The sequence below is a fragment of the Etheostoma cragini genome, chromosome 24 (genome assembly GCF_013103735.1).
Source record: "Etheostoma cragini isolate CJK2018 chromosome 24, CSU_Ecrag_1.0, whole genome shotgun sequence".
Classification (NCBI taxonomy): Eukaryota; Metazoa; Chordata; class Actinopteri; order Perciformes; family Percidae; genus Etheostoma; species Etheostoma cragini.
Window position 1 is genome coordinate 12,990,590 of NC_048430.1, and position 17,622 is coordinate 13,008,211.

The following is a 17,622-nucleotide window of genomic DNA, read 5'->3' on the forward strand; positions in this document are numbered from 1 at the left end:
GAATAAAGGGAGAAGGAAAAAAAAGAAAGAAAACAATCTACTGCTCCTGCTGCTACTTATAAAAAACAAAAATTAATAGGGCAGAAAAGAGCTCATCTGGCGTTCTGAGGTCTTAGTCAGTCTCTTCTTCCTCCGACTCCGATTCTGCAGACAAAAACATGGGATCAATCCTTCATCCTCCTCCTCCTCCTCCTCCTCTCACTGCCCGCTAACGGATGCAGAGCGGACGTCTTACAACGTCCTCTGTAATCAAGGACAAGGACCGGGGACAGAGCAGCGCAGAGGTGTGTCTGCTCCGGAGATCTGATCTACAGTCTTCCATTTCTATGCTCTGAATAAAAAGGTCTCCCTCTGTAGGGATCCATCCCATAATGTAGTCTCTCACACACACACACACACACACACACACACACACACACTAATAACCCGAGTCTGTCAGCAGCAACAACTTGTAGCTTGTTTCTAACCAATGAAACCTTAGCTTGGACATTTGACTTGTTAAACACCTTAGCAACAACATTATGTGATCAGGCTCATAACTACCCTGGGGGTAAATAGTGTGCGTTTTATTGATTTTGTTGCTTTACCTTCCTCTGCATTCTTCAGCCACTCCACAAATTTTTTCATCTGCTCGAGGAACACGCTCTTCCCCTTGGCAACGTGGGCGTCGGTGTACCACTTCAGTATGGCCTCTTCACTCAGAACATCCGCTGTTGGAGACGAAGGACAGAGTCAAAGGTCACGCAGTCGCCCTCAAAATGCACCGAGATATTGGTAAAGAAGCATCACTTTATTTAATAAAAAAAACTAAAACAAACACAGGTCGCTTGGGGCTTGGATTGACACAATGTTCCAGTTTTTACACAATGTTCAGCCCGAATTTTTACCTTTTTCATAAGTCTAAAAACAAAAACAAGCAGCTCGTAAAGTTACAACTGTTGGGCGTGGAAGTGGAGCGCCACGGACCTTTGTAGAGGAGCACCACGATCTTCTGGAAGGCCTTCATGAAGTGGATGTTGTCGTAGCAGTACTCCTGGATCTTCAGCAGCAGGCTGAGCTCGGACAGACCCTGGGAGGTGAAGGCTTTCAGCAGGAGGCTGTATTGCTGCAGAAGCCATGTCAGAGGAAAGAGATGACATCAGCACGCAGCGAGCTCTCTTATAGGAGTTAGAAGGAGTGGAGGAACAGCTTGTTGACGCATTAAAGAGTATAGATTACCAACCAGAGTAAGCAGACACACTAGAGACAAAACACAACTGTCTGTTTAAATCTCTTTAAAAAAAGTAAGATCCTTTTCCGTGAAACCGCGATCGCTTCACCCACCAGACTCCATATAAATCATTTTAGCATTGTAAAACAGGACAGAAAGTATAAACAGCAGTTTGGTTTGTCTTTCCACTGTTTTAATAATCGCCACTCTGATTTCGGTTGAAATAAAACAGTTTACAGATTTACATGAGAAAATATGTTGGCTCTATACGCGCTAGAAATAGTAAAATAGAGTCTGGTGGTTTAAGTGATTGTGCCTTTTTCTTCTAGAAGGTTTCTCTCTGTCCTGTAGGGTCCTTTAACAGTGCCACATACCTTCAAGTGTTTGATGGCTTGTTCGGTCACCAGCTCTTCCTTCTTGTTCCACTCCACGCAGCTCATCACGCTGGTCCAGATGATGTTGATCATGGCCTGCTCCGACAGGTTGGACTTCTTCATCTCCTCTTTGGTGAAGGCGATAATCTGAACCAAACACTGCTGGGTTAGACTTTCCTAAACATCACGGTAGGGGCCGTTACGGATGATTATTAGTAACTGAAGAGATACACATTAACCGGAGAACTGGAACACCACTACAACGTGTCCAAAACACTATACAGTTTCTATCATATTTCTGTGATAGGGAACCGAAGGACTGAAGTTGTGACCTGAACAACAAACAGGAATTCAGAAGTCAAGACGTGGACAGAACTGAAGCTGGACCCAGCTGTAAATACAGACAGGAAGTGAGACGTACATATTCGGTGTTCTGCTTTAAATCGCCCCACCTGGCTGTTCATACCAGACGCACAAAGCGAGGCTTCTCTCCACTCCACAGAACGTCCCTCTCTCTCCCAGTGTGTGTACTCGCTCATTCCCTCTCTCTCTGGGTTTGTTTTACTGTCTGTCCCTCTCTCTCTGTGTACTAGTGTCCCCGTCAGTCTCTGTGGGTAGGTGTGTGACTCTGTCCATCCGTCAGTCTGTCTCTCCGTGTGTGAGAAGTGAAGACAGCCAACCTCCCCATAAACTGGGCGATGGATTTGAACATGTGTTTTATTTAGTAAAGTCTCTGGCCCTCTGGCCTTCCTGTATGCGACTACCTGCCTAGCTCGATGTCTGCCTTTAGGATCTCTGAGAAAACAGGAAGTAGTTAACCCGGACACTGGAGCAAGCTCACCTCCTTCTGAGGGTCGCCGCGGGCCATCTGCTCCTGCAGCTCCTTCTGCAGCTCCTTGCGGGCGCCGATGGATTGCTGGTTGCGGGCGAAGTCGGACAACTCCTTAAGCCCGGCGTCGGTGAAGTACTTAGAAAAATGCTCGCAGCTCCGTTTGTTGGCAGGAAAGAGTTCCTGAGGGGCGCAGACGGGTTCAGGTTAGAGTTCAAATCAAATGACGCTGCAAACTAATCTGGCAGAACTACGTCCAGATAGTGGGACGAATGGCCGGGGTTCAACCTTAAGGTTGGCTTTCCACGTGAAACTACTTTTTACAAATAGTTATTTGAAGAAAAGTCACACAAAAAGGGCTTGAACACCTGTCAAGCATAACAATAGGCGTCAAAACTTGAAAAAGTAACATTCCAGGAAAAAGCGTTATAAAAACCTAAAAAAATAGTCTAAAATTTGAGAAAATAAAATATTAACAAAAGCATAAAAGATGCTAAAAGCGCCAACTCCGTTTGGGATTGTCCGACAGCGCCGGGTAAAGACAGCGGTGACATCGTTTATGATACGCCGTCGGGCGTTACTGCTGAACCCTGAACTCCCAGACACTGAGTCTTAGATTGACATCGTTAAATACCATGAGCCTGTTGTCCATGCCGACTTTGCGGAGACTGCCAGCAACAGAGTTGATGTCCTTCTCATTGATCCATGACTTGAACAGCTTGACAGCGAAGGCTGCAGACACTCCTAAATGAAATCAAACAGAAAGACACGTTGGCTTTCTGTCGTCCTCTCCCAGAATGCAAAGTCTCCCACGCTGAGGCTCCACCTCTACGTTTAGGTTTAAAAGGAATATCTTCTGCTATCTTTCCCCTGCTTGTGAGAACAGTCCAAATTGAGAAAAAAAAAAAAGACGCAAAACCACTACAAAGTAAACACAACTGACCTCGAGCGACAACACGACTCCAAACACACGCAGAACCCCACAAAGAGACAACATTAATGTTTCCCCCTCTCATTCCCCCGCTCGCGGTTTTTTAAAGTTAAAAAACATAACATTTTGAGAAAGGGCGCCTTAACCCGTCGCTAAACACACCCAGCCAAGTCTCCAACAACCACTGCCTTACAGAGCCCAGGCTGACATTTTTTGGGAGGACCTAGAGAGACCGCCTCACCCTCTTTGACGAGGTTCTCGTTGTAGAGGCTGTTAAGGATGGAGGCTGATATGTTGCCGTTGGCCAGCAGGATGCCCGTCAGCATGGCCAGTTTGTTGCGCTCCGACTCAGTGAACCCTTTAAGAAACAGCAGCAACTGCAGAGGACAGGGAGAGAGGACACATGAGTTACTACCCTGTAGCGTTGCCACTTTGTTATTGGTTTCATCAACTACTACTAATCCCTAGGGGGTTGGGTTTGTGGTGTTATGGAGGCCAGGGTGAGCATGTCATGCCCTCACCTGTGCTGTGTGTTTGTGTGTGTCAGTCTATTTTTAATGTCTCGCTCGAGGACACGGCTGTTGTCAGATGCAGAGTGATTGTAAACGTGTCGACGGAGTCACTCAGCAGGACATTAAAATGACACCAGGCATCTCAGAGATAACTCACACCAGCAGAACAACACTCACCTTCTTGATCTCCTCTTCGAAACCCTTCTCCAGGTACTTGTAACGCCTAATCAGCTTGTTAAAAACCTTTATTTTGGGGGTGAAAAAAGACATTTAAAAGTTAATTCTGTGCTTAAACACCTGCACAAAAAAATCAAGTGTGTGTAGCTTTCACCAAGATCTGAAATAAAATAGGAATGCTCCGAATGACCATTATACAAGCACTCAAACTAACGCAGTGAGAACAACTCAACTTTTAGACAAACAACCCCACGTCTCATTGCGGTTTCCCATTTTATTTTACTGGCGTTTCTGCGGCTTGCTGACTGCTAACGGGACTATTATGTGCATGTAAAGGTAGTCACAGACGGCTGATATTGGACACGTACCTGAGCGTATGCTTGCATTGTTTCCAGGTCTTCTTGTGCCGTGAAGAGGCAGAACTCCGTGCGGGTCAGGTCGTCGGATAGAGTCCCGCCCGGGGCTGCAGGAGAGAAAAGAAAAATACCAAAATATGAGTCTAACTGGAGCTACTGGCTTGAATAACACAGATGGTCTACTTCCTGTCCCCAGCACAGTTTTGCTAATGAAGCTAATAGAGTAAAATAATGCCCAATCATTCACAATCCCGTGTCTTTCTCATTGTGCCCTTTAAAGTTTTTCACATTTTAAAGATGTGAAGGCTTTAGTGAAAAATGAGCACCACCAACTCACCCAGCATCCCGCCAGCCACCAGGATGTCAAAGAGAGTCTCTGCATAGCGACGGTAGTCAAGCTTGGCGCCAGAGGCATCAAGGAATTTCGCGACCGCTTCCAAATCAGAGCCAGTTTGATTCAAGCCTTGTACGATACTTTCTTGAAACTGAGTAGGGTCAAATCTCTCCTTTTCATCTGTGCGACAAAAACAAAGGGATTAGGCACGTTGGATTCAGAAGCAACACTTGATGGAATAAAGAAAGATTTGGATATAGATGTGCAGAGCAGAGAACGCGGAAAGGCGCAAATATACCAATATGTACCCGACATGGTTCACATGCTCGCCGGGGTAGTCTGCGTGTAACTGGAGGATTTAACGTCTATCCGCTAACGCCGTATCCGCCACACGAAGATAACAGGCGCGCACAAACAATCCCCGCCCAATGCATGCTGGGTGGATTAGTGTTCAACTTGGTGACGTCATGCACACGTGGGCAACGATGTCCTCAAAAGATTGATCATTGGAGGAGCGAGCCTCGAGGAGGGATCACCGAGGAGCTATAGGCGACGAAACCTTCCTTCCTGGAAGGAGTGTGTAACAGCCGACGTGTTCAAGTGACGCTTAAGGGGAACGGACGTGTCAACCCTCTTAAACACGGCGTCGGTTCCTCGTCGGTGGGAGAAACCAGGACGCGAAGAACGAGGCGTGTGGAGGAGCCGATTACGTGACGCGAGAAGCGCCCTAAATCTGCACCTTTAAGCAGCAACAGTGAACACAAACCTCTTTTCCTCGTCTTAAACCGCTGGCCAGTTAGCGTCGGCTTTTGCTGCTTTTGATTACTCATAAAAGACACCCTGAAAAAAGGACAGAACAGACAGTTCATATTTACTCAAAGCTGGGCAGACTATGCAATAATGAGTCAACATCCGGTCCGTTTCATCCCTTCCAACCCCATTTTTTGTGTTAAGTGACTGATATTGGTCCAGTGTCAAGCTGCAGGAAACGTATACCAATTAGCACAATAACAGTTTTTACCCTATTTCCCCAGACATTTGACACTTATTTTTTAATTTGAGTGTCGTTGAGGAGTGTCGCTTTTATCTTTTTTTCCAAATATTTGACAAGTGTTGCTTTTTCTGATTTTTTGTTGCTTTTGGCCATTTTTGTTCTTTAAATGTGTGCAAAATTAGCACTCAATATAACACATTTCCGCATTTTAAGCATTTCAATACGTTTCAGAAAAACTTATATTACGAAAAAACATCGTCCTAATGCAAGTAGGGAAATTCCACGGTGAATATTTAAGTTAAAATGTTCTCTAATCACCTGTAATGTCTTCCTTTCGTAAATAACGTTAGCTTACAACGGCAACGGAAGACAAGCCGGACAAAGGACAAAAAGAGGAGGTACAATGGAGCTGGTGGCGGTAATTACTCAGATGGATTGAAGCGTATATTCTTCATAAGTGTTACCCTGAAGCGGTACTGTTGTGGTGACTTTATTATAAATAATCTGCTTGGATATAAAGAAGGATTCTTCGAACTACCGCTGGTTAGCATTCGGCTAATGCTGCATTCAAGTTATGTTGGAAATTAAGATCCCGACTGGGAAAATTCACGTCAATTGTTTTGCTCGCATTCGTAACATGGTTTAAGGTTAAGACATGTCCACACATAGTGACATACATCACTTGGACAATGTATTATTAGCACTTCAACTGATAAAAAGAATTGCAAAGCAATGGTTCTGTTAATTTAGAGAAAATCCCATCTATAAAGCTTCACACTGAGAATAAATACTGTGACCAGCTGTTGATTAAACGCTCTCAATTCAATGACAGCACATGTTCTTCATAGCGTCTCCGCAGTTTGCACATTCCGATTTTAAGCTCATGAACACGCCGCAACGGGAAGATCAGAGGAGCGCTTGAATGCAGCGTAACTCTGGGCCTTACCATGCGCCGAGCCTGCGCTAGTTAGCCGGGCCCGCTAGCTGGCTAGCCATTTACGTTCCTTTAACACTGCTTACGTTACATTACACATAACGCACTGAAAACCAACATGATGCTCAGAGCTGCCATTAAACTGTACGTCCTGTCAAAGTGTCATCACGGAATTTGCATAAATAAAGATACAAGCTTGAGACAACGGCTGTGAGAGCTATAATAAGGCTAATGGTACGTAAAAAGCAGCGCCCATGATGGCAATATCTCCGGGTAAAAACGTTATTTTACACAGTTATAGCGACATATTGCCATCTTTACGGTGAGGTTGCGGTGGAAGACACCACGGACACGGTGGAAATAGAAACACTTACCGAATGTTATGCAGATATAAAACGGTTATTAACCAGGGGAATCAAGCCAAAGTGTCGACTCTCTCTCAGCGGCCCAAACAAAAAGACCTTTCCGTCAGGACTTCCGCAGGCTCCACCCTCTGCGCATGCGCGATTTAAAGGGGCTTTCCCATGGATGGAGTTAAGCTTGAATATTCCACACATTGATATCTGTTACGTTTAATTATTTTAATAAAGGAAGGGGGAATAGTAAAGTGTAGTTTTTATTTCAGCTTTTTACAACCATCACTACATATGTTTGCAGGTAATTTGATACTTTTAAAAGGCAATTTGATTTATTTATTTTAAAATTGGTTCACAACTGCATCAATTAAAAGGACCATCTATCTATCTATCTATCTATCTATCTATCTATCTATCTATCTATCTATCCTCAGAGAGAGAGAGAGAGTGATTGTGTGTATGCATGTGTCTGTCCCTATAATAATAATAATACATTTTATTTAATAGCGCCTTTCTAAACACTCAAGGTCACTTTACAGACCTATGTATGAGTCCATGAGTGTGTGCCCCTGTGTGTGTGTGTGAGTTATGTTATGAAATTCAGAAACAGAAACATTGTTTCATAACGATGAAGAAAGTTGGAGAACAGTTAAAAAACATTAAAGAAAGTGTTTTGGATTTTTTTTTTTTCATAAAAATGTGACAAAAAAATAATCAGGAAAGCCTTGAAAAAAAAGAAGAAATCAACAAAAGCATTGGCAAAAACACGTTAGTAAAAAGGTCAAAAAATAGTGACAGAAATGTCCAAAAAAACATTGAAAAAAGAGTTAAAAAAAAGACACTAAAAGTTGAATGAACACATTGTGTTTATTTAATAACTGTTATTTATCCTTTAATTACTGAAATGTATAATATAATATATAGTGGTATAGGCGGAGCAAAAACAGTGAAATACATGTGTAATTAAATCAAAAAGCTTATTAGTTTGTCCCATAACTTATGGTTTATGGGTTTATGTTGAAGCATGTGCTTCTAGTGGCCTGGACCGAAAGAAACACTTCATCCATCCATCCATTCATTCATTCATTCGGTGTTTGTTATGTAAAGAAAAGTGAGTATTGTAGAGTATAAGTTCATTATTAGTTCATTATTGTTAGTAACAATCAGTCAGGCTTTAGTTGATTACTTGACATCCGGTTTTAGAGGTTCTAGATGTTTAAGGCCCACGGTTTGAAAGATCCCGGTGTGCTGACTGGAATCTGGAAACAGAATCACAAAACACAAACTAATAAATCAAAAGCCATCATTTCTAAATGCTTTGTTATTTGCAATATTTGAGGGTTTGACAATATGTTTTCACATTTGAACAAGATACAGGTACCTTTAGTAAAAGAGTAAAATCCATTTTTTCTTAACAAGAAACAGCTTTAAGAGATCACCAAACCCACCAGACTCCATTTAAAAAACAATCATTTTAGTGTGCAGAGGGCCACAGTCTCTTCACACTGTTGGAACAGTAGAAAGATGACCCCCCCCCCCCCCCCCCCCCCCCCCCCCCAGTGTCTCTATAGACCCCCCCACAGCTCCTATGTTTCCTTGTGTCTGACCCCTCCCTCAGCCAGACTTTCTCTGTTCCTCCGATAATGCTTTCCTATCTTTCTGGTTCTTTTTTGCCGGCTCAGCCATGACGACAGTGTGAGAAACTCCATCGCTACCTTGTTAGCCGGTTCCTGATTAAAGGGAAGCAGTGTGTTACATCACGAGACCTGATATCACGCCATACTTCCTGACCCTGAGGCCAGTGTCTCTCTTAAAGTTTCAGCGTTTTTACCTTCTGAGTGAACGGGGAGGCACAGGCCAGACAGGTCCTCTCTGGTGTCGCAGGGCTGTCCAGGGGAAACGGGCCCGCTAAAGCGGACTCGGAGCGGGCTGCCGCCACGGCGTCTTTGATGGCGAAGAACACGGAACTGCCCAGGAAGAGGGCGGGTTCTCCAATACCCTGCAGAGCCAAATCAGACCCAACATCAGGCCCAGGTCAGACCCAACATCAGGCCCAGGTCAGACCCAACATCAGGCCCAGGTCAGACCCAACATGAACTTTCAAAGTGTTGATTTCAGAAGGGTTTTTCGCCTTTGTCTTGTAGTGAGTCATATGTGTTTCCATGGGGATCACATGTAGTGCACTCTAAACACAACAAAGACAAGTGTGCTGTAGCGTGACCCCTGACCTTTGAGGAGTAGATGGCGTGGGGGTTGTGGGAGTCCGGCAGCAGATAGACGTTGAAGCGAAGCGGCACGTCGCAGACCGCGGGGATCTTATACTGAGACGGGCCGCGAGTGTACAGGAACCCGGAGGGGGAAAACTTCAACTCCTCCAGAGTGTAGAGACCCAAACCCTGCAGGAACGCTCCCTCAATCTGATAGGAGGGAGGAAAGAAGGGAGGGACAGAGAGAAAGAAAGGAAGGGAGTGAGAGAGACCCAGGAGTAACGCTGACAGGAACATCACGTGATGTGGCTCCCACATCATGTCAAAGGTTCAGACCCACCTGGCCGATGTCCATGGAGGGGTTCACACTCCTACCGATGTCCATCATGATGTCCGTCCTCACCGCCTGCGAGACACAAAACAACAACGTTCTTTCACATTGTGAAGGTTGCCCAGGGTTACGGTGGGATGTTCGAGGTTCTGACCCTGTAGTCTCCTGTGAGGCAGTCCAGCTCCACCTCGCAGAAACATGCTCCGAAGGTGAAGTACGCGTAGGGCCGCCCCGCCATCTTGTCCCAGTCCATGTAAAGGTCCGGGCCTCTGGGGACACACAGGAGGAGGGTAAGGGCCATCCACACCAAGAAGCAGAACTAGAACCAGAACTAGAACTCTAAAAATAACTATAATAGATGGGTAGGTGGGTAGGTAGCGGTGGAGGTGGAGCCGGACTACTTTTCTGTCCTACCTGTAGAATCCAGTTGCTGATAGACTGATTTTGTCAAAAAATGCTGCTTTGACCTGAGGTACAAATGAAAGAAATATCTGTTATTAAAAAAACAAATCCACAGCAATCCCCGATTATTCAAGGGTTGGGGTCAAATCATACCCAACTCTCCCATGATCCTTTGGGGTTCTTCTGCCTGATTGGCTCCAGTCGCTGGTACAGAGTCTGGCAGGCGTTCTGAATCAAAGACATTTGAATTGGTATTATTTAGTTTTCGTTGTCCGCAGACGTAATAAAGAATAAAGAAACGGGGAACTGGACTTTACCCGGACCAAAATATGACATATTATTCCCATTAATCCTAAAGCACGTATAAAAGCATCAGGTTGACCATCAGAACGTGCGGGGGACCTGAACAGGTGGAAGCTACACCCTCTCTCACCTGGACCGCCATGCCGTTGGCGTCGGTGCCGTAGGAGGCGGCCGACGGGCAGGTGTTGGGAACCGTGTTGGTGCTGGTCTCGCTGATGTAGATCTTAGAGGGGGGGACACCAAGCTCCCGACTCGCCACCTACACAGGAAACAGGAAACAGGGCCCCGGCTGATGTTCATTTGTTTTCGAGTGTTCCGGAGCAACGGGCGGGGCAGCTGGGTGATAAAAAGATAAAAACAATGCTCTGTCACCTGTTGCATTTTGGTGTGGAGCCCCTGTCCCATCTCCGTCCCGCCGTGAGAGACCAGAACGGAGCCGTCCTTGTAGACGTGGACCAGAGCTGCAGCCTACGCGCACACACACACACACACACACACACACACACAAAGTAGAGGGATGTGCAAAAAGTTTAAGAATGAAAAAGGATATATAGAAAACCAGTATCAGTGCGAGGGTGAAGGAGTGGGGGACCTGAACCCCACAGACCTGGTTCAAGAAGCTCTCTGCGAATGCGATCCCGTACTTGATGGGTACGATGGCCGTCCCTCTCTTCTTCCAGCGGTTGTCCTGGTTGAACCGCTCGGCGGCTCGGCGGCGCGCGGCGTAGTCGCTCTTTTCCTTACACTGGTCCCAGCAGCGCCGCAGGTTCTCCGGGCTGAACTCCATCCCGTAGTGGGTGACGGACGGACCCTGGTACATGTTGATCTCCCGGATCTGACATAGGCGCCAAAAAGATGACAAAAGAAGTCTAAAACATCGAAAGTGTAAAAAAAGAAAGAATCTGGGTTTTTTCAACACCGAACCCTGTAGCGTACGGCGGGGGAATTCCACCTGGTCTGCGGGGCGTCCCAGCACCATGGCAACGTCGTTGAGCATGTTCTCCACGACCATGATGCTCTGGGGCACGCCGAAGCCCCTGAAGGCGGTGTTGGAGGGCAGGTTGGTCCGGCAGGCGGCGCCGCGGCCTCGCAGGTTGGGGATGTTGTAGGCGTTGTCGATGTGGAGCAGAATCTTCTCCACCACCTGCAAGGAGAAGGAAACTCATTACATCACTGAGGGGAACAACGATCTCTTAAACTGGTCCAGTACTGACAGAGAACAATGTGACCGCCATCGTCAGTTAGCGTCCGTGTCTGACAACATTATGGGATGGATCCCTACAGAGACAGACCTTTTAGTTAAAGAGGAAGAACCTCTTTGTTTAACCAGCTCTATCGCTATACCAACCAGACTCCATTTAAAAAAAAACTACTTTTAGCGTGTATGGAGCCAGCATATTTTCCCATGTAAATCTGTACATACATACATATACATGGACATCAATTGAAGCTGTGCATAACTTACATTTCAGCTTGTTTTGCACTGTTAATCATTGACATCCCTACTTGATATTAAAGCGCTTTTACCCACCAGAGGAGATTCATCCACAGTGTTGCCAGCGTTGGTGTAGTACTGCATGTCTGCAGCCATGATCCTTCCATCATTCATGAAACCCACCTGGAACAAACAAACACCAGGTAGCGGAACATCTTTGCTGACAACTGGATGAAATGAAAGCCAGAGTGTGTGGTTGTATACCTTGTATTTTCCCAGGACGGGGTGACGGGCTCCGCTGATTAACATGTCCTCTCCTCGCTCCAAGACACAGCGGACCGCGCGATTGGTCCTAAACACAAGATTCAGAACAACTTCACATCACTTTTTTTATTGTTAAAAGAAAGTTCGGATCCAGTGTGTTGTTGCAGAGTCATTAAAGGATAACTTTGTTTTTTTCAACCCAAGGTCGTTGTTTTAATTGACTGATGGACAACAATTGCGTATCTTCAATTCACGTCCACTAAAACTTCTGTTTTGCCGCTGACAAACTCAGATAAATATTCTAAGTGTGTGACAACCTTATGGGAAGGATTACTAATAAGGTCAACCTTTTGTTAAAGAGTAAGATCTTATTTTCGAATAAAAAATAGCTGGGAAATTGCTACACTTCATCAAAGTTTTCAAAACCTTGGTTGAAATAAACAAGTTTACAGATATACATGTAGAGATATGCTGCTCTATACACGCTAAAAGTAGTGATTATTTACATGGAGTCTGGTGGAGATATGCTGCTCTATACATGCTAAAAGTAGTGATTATTTACATGGAGTCTGGTGGAGATGTGCTGCTCTATACACGCTAAAAGTAGTGATTATTTACATGGAGTCTGGTAGAGATATGGCTTTCATGTTAAACAAAAAGGATCTTACTCTTTAACTAAAAGGTCTATCTCTTTAGGGATCCCATAATGTTGTCAAAATAATAATCTGAGTCTGTCAGAGGCAACATCATCTGGGTCTGAACATCTGTCCTGTATGGTAACATTACAGCTCGTTTCTACCTGATGCTGAAAAAGCCAAAGTTACCCTTTAACCAAATCCAGTCCATTGTGACTTACTTCCACGCAGCCACAGCGGTAATACAAGCCAGCGTCGCCGTTTTAACCACTTTCCCGCCAAAAGCTCCGCCTATTCTTTTGACGTGACAGGTGACTCTGTTGGACGGGATGCCCAACGCCTCGGCAATTGCATCCTGGGGTTAAAACAACAATGTTCAGTATTTCTAATGATGATCTGACACCTCAACAGTTTAACTACAAGCTGAATTATCTTTAAACTGGAATCCATGGCTTAATTCAAACAGGATCAACTTTATTAGTCTCTCCCCATTTACCACCACACACTTATATAACAAAGTGAGAAATAAAGTCCCATGGCTGCGGACATATTAACAGGACTAAATCTGCGTCTCCCATCATGCTTTGTGTTCATTGACAGAAACAACGAGAGGACTACATCTGCGTCTCCCATCATGCTTTGTGTTTCTGTGACAGAAACATCAAGTTCAGTATCGGGAAGTTAAAAATGGTATTTGTATCTCCAGTATTTACAGAGTTCATATTACCGTCAGCGTATCTGAGTACCTGAGTTCCCGTCGGCCACTGGGTGGAGACGTAAGCGTTGAACTCCTTCTCCTCGCCGACAGGAACTACCAGCATGCTCTGGGTCTCCATGTAGAAATGCTCCTGACCGCCCATTCGAAACTCTCCTATGGAAACAATCACAGGACACACTGGGACGGACGGTTCTGTGTCACACAGCCCCTTGAATGCTAATCTTATTATTCTTATTATTGGTTCTGTTTCACGTAGTTGTTTATAGATTTGAATAAAAGCTTTGACGTGTTTTTTCTCCCTACAGAATCAGACTCTACCTTCATGAACGTGATCCACAGTTAGAAAGGCTTGGGCCACATTTCCTCTCTCGATCACCCTCCGAGGCTCAAAGAAGGACGACTTCTCGCTGGCTTCCTGTCACGGGGAGACACACGATAACCAGCTGGACTGTGGACATCCACAGCAAAATAGTGCCGTGTTTTGGATCTGTTGTGCTGTCTGTAAAGGGCCGTCCACACCAACAACCACAACCAGAACTAGAACACCTTCTGCAAACAGCGACGTTACGCTCGCTCCAGCTGATAATAGTACATCCCAGCAGATGTTGCAGGATTACAGGATTTTTTATGTTTTCCCCAAGTAGGGGTATGTATATAGTTGTGGTTCTTGGTGTGTAACGGCCTTTAGAAGCGAGCCCGACTCCACAGACCTCTACGGTGAACAGCGGCTCCGGCAGGTCTTCGTAGCCGATCTTCACGGCGGCTGCTCCTCGTCTGGCGTGCGCCCTCGTGTCAGCGACCACCGCACATATCATCTGGCCGACGCACGACACCTGCAGGAATGTACCGTGGACACTAAACGAGACGCAGCTTCCTTCCATGTAAGTCAGATGTATTTACAAGAAGCCCTGAAACAAGCTAAACGTGCACACACTCCCGCTGTACCTCGGTCTCGGCGAGCAGCGCCTCTTCGTAACCGAACATTTTGCGACTTTTCTGCCCGGGGACATCTTTGGCCGTGATGACGTCGACGACCCCGGGAAGCAGCAGAGTCTCGCTCACATCCAGCCCCCTGTGGGATAACACTAACCCTAATCAACGAACATCTTCTCTTCACAGCACTGGAATGGGAATCAGTACATTTACTCCAGTACTCTACTTGAGTAGACTCTACTTTTTACAGTGTGATGTTAGTTCTTGTAGAATGCTTTTCCTCCTTACGTGATGTTGGCGTGCGCCCGAGAGCTTGTAACCAGAGCCAGGAAGAGCTCTCCGTCTGTCCGGGGGATGTCGTCACAGTACACGGCCTCCCCTGTGGCCTGGCTGATGGCAGAGCGATGCATGATGGGACGCCCCACCGGGTCCTGGTCCTTCTGGTCCTTTGGTACATACTGAAGAGGAAGAATAGGTTTATTTACTGGAAGTAAACTCAGCTTATGCTTACTGCTGCTTTTTTGAAGGGTGTCTATGCAGGCTATCTTCTGACCTGGAACTCCTGCAGGCCGGGTTGGATCTCTCTGGGTAACGGCTGGATCTGCATGGTCTCAGGGAGCCCCTCTGGGATCACCTTCTGCACACACAAGCCTGTTGTGAGTCTCGGGAACAAGTATCTTGTTAAAATAGCTGTGTTCAAAACCGTTCCCTATCATTCAAATACTTCTCTGTATAGTGGGTTCTCCATATTGTAGCGGAGTTTGAATTTTCATTGGTTAATTTCATTCACCATATACTATACTATAAAATATCCACGATGCACAGCTCATCCGAGTATGCGTGCGATGTACCCTACATTTAGCTCCAGTGTACCACAATGCAATGGCGTTGTGTAGAAAAAAGCACCAAAAGTGTTCAAATATTCAGCTGAGTGTCCGAAATCTGCTATGCGCGTGTGTGTGTGTGTGTGTGTGTGTGTGTGTGTGTGTACAGTATGATTATATATATATGTGTGAATGAGGGAACCCTTTCCAACACAGCGAGTGTTTTGTCAGTGGCCCGTCCTACCATTTCTCTGAGTCTCTGCAGGACGTCCAGGTTAAATTTAAAGAGGAAGCTGAGGGTCAGGGAGCGACGAAACTCCACCTTTCCTCCCAGGGCCGATGGAGGGAGGACCAACTCCTCCAGGAGGACGTCGTAGGCCCGGCGGAGGGTCTCGTCGTCCCAGGGCCTGAAGGAAACACTCTTCTCTGGTCAAGACTCAAGATTACCTCTACTGTCCCACAAGGTGGGAATGTTGTAATGGAGAAATGTTGATGTACAGCATGACAAAAACAATGCGACAAATAGAGAGAGAATACCTAGAAAGTGGAAAGAAAAAGAAAGAAAAGAGGACAAAAACATTAAATCAAGATGAACATGGAAAGAAACAGGACACAAGACAGAAAGCTAGGAATAGAGGAAGGAGAGAAAATACTGCCAATCCACCCCAAGAGACAGCGAGGCTGAAACGCAGATGAGCCCAGCGTGAGAGATTAACGCCCTGACCGTGTGGCGATGGCGGTGCAGGTCTGGGGGGCGCTGACGGTGGTTGGTCCCATTCCTCCGTAGTAAATACTGATGTCCTGGACCACGCGGGAGCCCTCCGAGAAAAACACTCTCATCCCGGTGGTCACCGTGGAGAAGGAGCTCTCCTTCCTCGGAGCCTGGCGGTAAGCTCGGACTATCTCCCCCTGCAGGATGGATGGATGGATGGACACACACACACACACACACACACACACACACACACACACACACACACACACACACACACACACACACACACACACACACACACACACACACACACACACACACACACACACACACACACACACACACACACACACACACACACACACACACACACACACAGAGACACAGTGTCTGTACATCTGTATAACTGTATCAGTGTCTCTGTATGTCTCTATATGTCTGTATCAGTGTCTCTGCATGTCTCTATATGTCTCTATATGTCTGTATCAGTGTCGCTGTATGTCTCTATATGTCTGTATCTGTGTCTCTGCATGTCTCTATATGTCTGTATCAGTGTCGCTGTATGTCTCTATATGTCTGTATCTGTGTCTCTGCATGTCTCTATATGTCTGTATCAGTGTCTCTGTATGTCTCTCTATGTCTGTATCAGTGTCTCTGTATGTCTCTATATGTCTGTATCAGTGTCTCTGTATGTCTGTATCAGTGTCTCTATATGTCTGTATCAGTGTCTCTGTATGTCTCTATATGTCTGTATCAGTGTCTCTGTATGTCTGTATCAGTGTCTCTATATGTCTGTATCAGTGTCTCTGCATGTCTCTATATGTCTGTATCAGTGTCTCTGTATGTCTCTATATGTCTGTATCTGTGTCTCTATATGTCTGTATCAGTGTCTCTGCATGTCTCTATATGTCTGTATCAGTGTCTCTGCATGTCTCTATATGTCTGTATCTGTGTCTCTGTATGTCTCTATATGTCTGTATCAGTGTCTCTGCATGTCTCTATATGTCTGTATCAGTGTCTCTGCATGTCTCTATATGTCTGTATCTGTGTCTCTGTATGTCTCTATATGTCTGTATCAGTGTCGCTGTATGTCTCTATATGTCTGTATCTGTGTCTCTGTATCTCTCTATATGTCTGTATCAGTGTCTCTGTATGTCTCTATATGTCTGTATCAGTGTCTCTGTATGTCTCTATATGTCTGTATCTGTGTCTCTGTATGTCTCTATATGTCTGTATCAGTGTCTCTGTATGTCTGTATCAGTGTCTCTGTATGTCTCTATAGGTCTGTATCAGTGTCTCTGTATGTCTCTATATGTCTCTATATGTCTGTATCAGTGTCGCTGTATGTCTGTATCAGTGTCTCTGTATGTCTCTATATGTCTGTATCAGTGTCTCTGAATGTCTCTCTATGTCTGTATCAGTGTCTCTGTATGTCTCTATATGTCTGTATCTGTGTCTCTATATGTCTGTATCAGTGTCTCTATATGTCTGTATCAGTGTCTCTATATGTCTGTATCAGTGTCTCTATATGTCTGTATCTGTGTCTCTGTATGTCTCTATATGTCTGTATCTGTGTCTCTATATGTCTGTATCAGTGTCTCTATATGTCCCTATATGTCTGTATCAGTGTCTCTATATGTCTGTATCAGTGTCTCTATATGTCTGTATCAGTGTCTCTGTATGTCTCTATATGTCTGTATCAGTGTCTCTGTATGTCCCTATATGTCTGTATCAGTGTCTCTGTATGTCTGTATCAGTGTCTCTATATGTCTGTATCAGTGTCTCTATATGTCTCTATATGTCTGTATCAGTGTCTCTGTATGTCTCTATATGTCTGTATCAGTGTCT

At 45.3% G+C, this 17,622-nt stretch overlaps 2 protein-coding genes across 3 annotated transcripts in view; both read right to left on the minus strand.

Moving 5' to 3' along the window:
- Positions 1-7,167, minus strand: bzw1a (basic leucine zipper and W2 domains 1a). The gene is made up of 12 exons (XM_034864923.1): positions 7,026-7,167; positions 5,490-5,563; positions 4,727-4,903; positions 4,402-4,496; positions 4,034-4,099; positions 3,586-3,721; positions 3,048-3,157; positions 2,426-2,596; positions 1,585-1,731; positions 967-1,105; positions 588-710; positions 1-144 (listed from the first exon to the last, which is right to left on the minus strand). Exons 2-12 carry the CDS (start codon positions 5,551-5,553, stop codon positions 113-115), a joined length of 1,260 nt encoding a protein of 419 aa, XP_034720814.1. The 5' UTR covers positions 5,554-5,563; positions 7,026-7,167; the 3' UTR covers positions 1-112.
- Positions 7,168-7,996: 829 nt separating this feature from the next.
- Positions 7,997-17,622, minus strand: part of aox6 (aldehyde oxidase 6) — a 31,085-nt gene continuing 21,459 nt past the window's right edge. The window contains exons 13-34 of one of the 2 annotated variants that reach the window (XM_034864820.1): positions 15,784-15,968; positions 15,304-15,466; positions 14,789-14,872; positions 14,524-14,693; positions 14,248-14,374; positions 14,013-14,135; positions 13,621-13,717; positions 13,331-13,455; positions 12,806-12,939; positions 11,950-12,037; positions 11,782-11,868; positions 11,203-11,394; positions 10,858-11,085; positions 10,623-10,718; positions 10,381-10,509; positions 10,101-10,175; positions 9,960-10,012; positions 9,700-9,814; positions 9,555-9,620; positions 9,236-9,424; positions 8,839-9,006; positions 7,997-8,266 (exon numbers count right to left, since the gene is read on the minus strand). In XM_034864820.1, coding sequence (XP_034720711.1) covers positions 8,216-8,266; positions 8,839-9,006; positions 9,236-9,424; positions 9,555-9,620; positions 9,700-9,814; positions 9,960-10,012; positions 10,101-10,175; positions 10,381-10,509; positions 10,623-10,718; positions 10,858-11,085; positions 11,203-11,394; positions 11,782-11,868; positions 11,950-12,037; positions 12,806-12,939; positions 13,331-13,455; positions 13,621-13,717; positions 14,013-14,135; positions 14,248-14,374; positions 14,524-14,693; positions 14,789-14,872; positions 15,304-15,466; positions 15,784-15,968 — 2,745 coding nt within the window. In that variant the 3' untranslated portion in view covers positions 7,997-8,215. The remainder of the gene's footprint in view (positions 8,267-8,838; positions 9,007-9,235; positions 9,425-9,554; positions 9,621-9,699; positions 9,815-9,959; positions 10,013-10,100; positions 10,176-10,380; positions 10,510-10,622; positions 10,719-10,857; positions 11,086-11,202; positions 11,395-11,781; positions 11,869-11,949; positions 12,038-12,805; positions 12,940-13,330; positions 13,456-13,620; positions 13,718-14,012; positions 14,136-14,247; positions 14,375-14,523; positions 14,694-14,788; positions 14,873-15,303; positions 15,467-15,783; positions 15,969-17,622) is intronic. The other variant, XM_034864821.1, reaches the window with a different exon arrangement.

Excerpts from the sequence above, each read along its gene's own strand:
- bzw1a (XM_034864923.1), bottom strand. The coding sequence starts at position 5,553 with ATGAGTAATCAAAAGCAGCAAAAGCCGACGCTAACTGGCCAGCGGTTT. Across the intron at positions 2,597-3,047 it reads GCATGGACAACAGGCTCATG|GAACTCTTTCCTGCCAACAA; the intron begins GTATTTAACGAT and ends TGCGCCCCTCAG. Across the intron at positions 1,106-1,584 it reads AAGCCATCAAACACTTGAAG|CAATACAGCCTCCTGCTGAA; the intron begins GTATGTGGCACT and ends TGGCTTCTGCAG.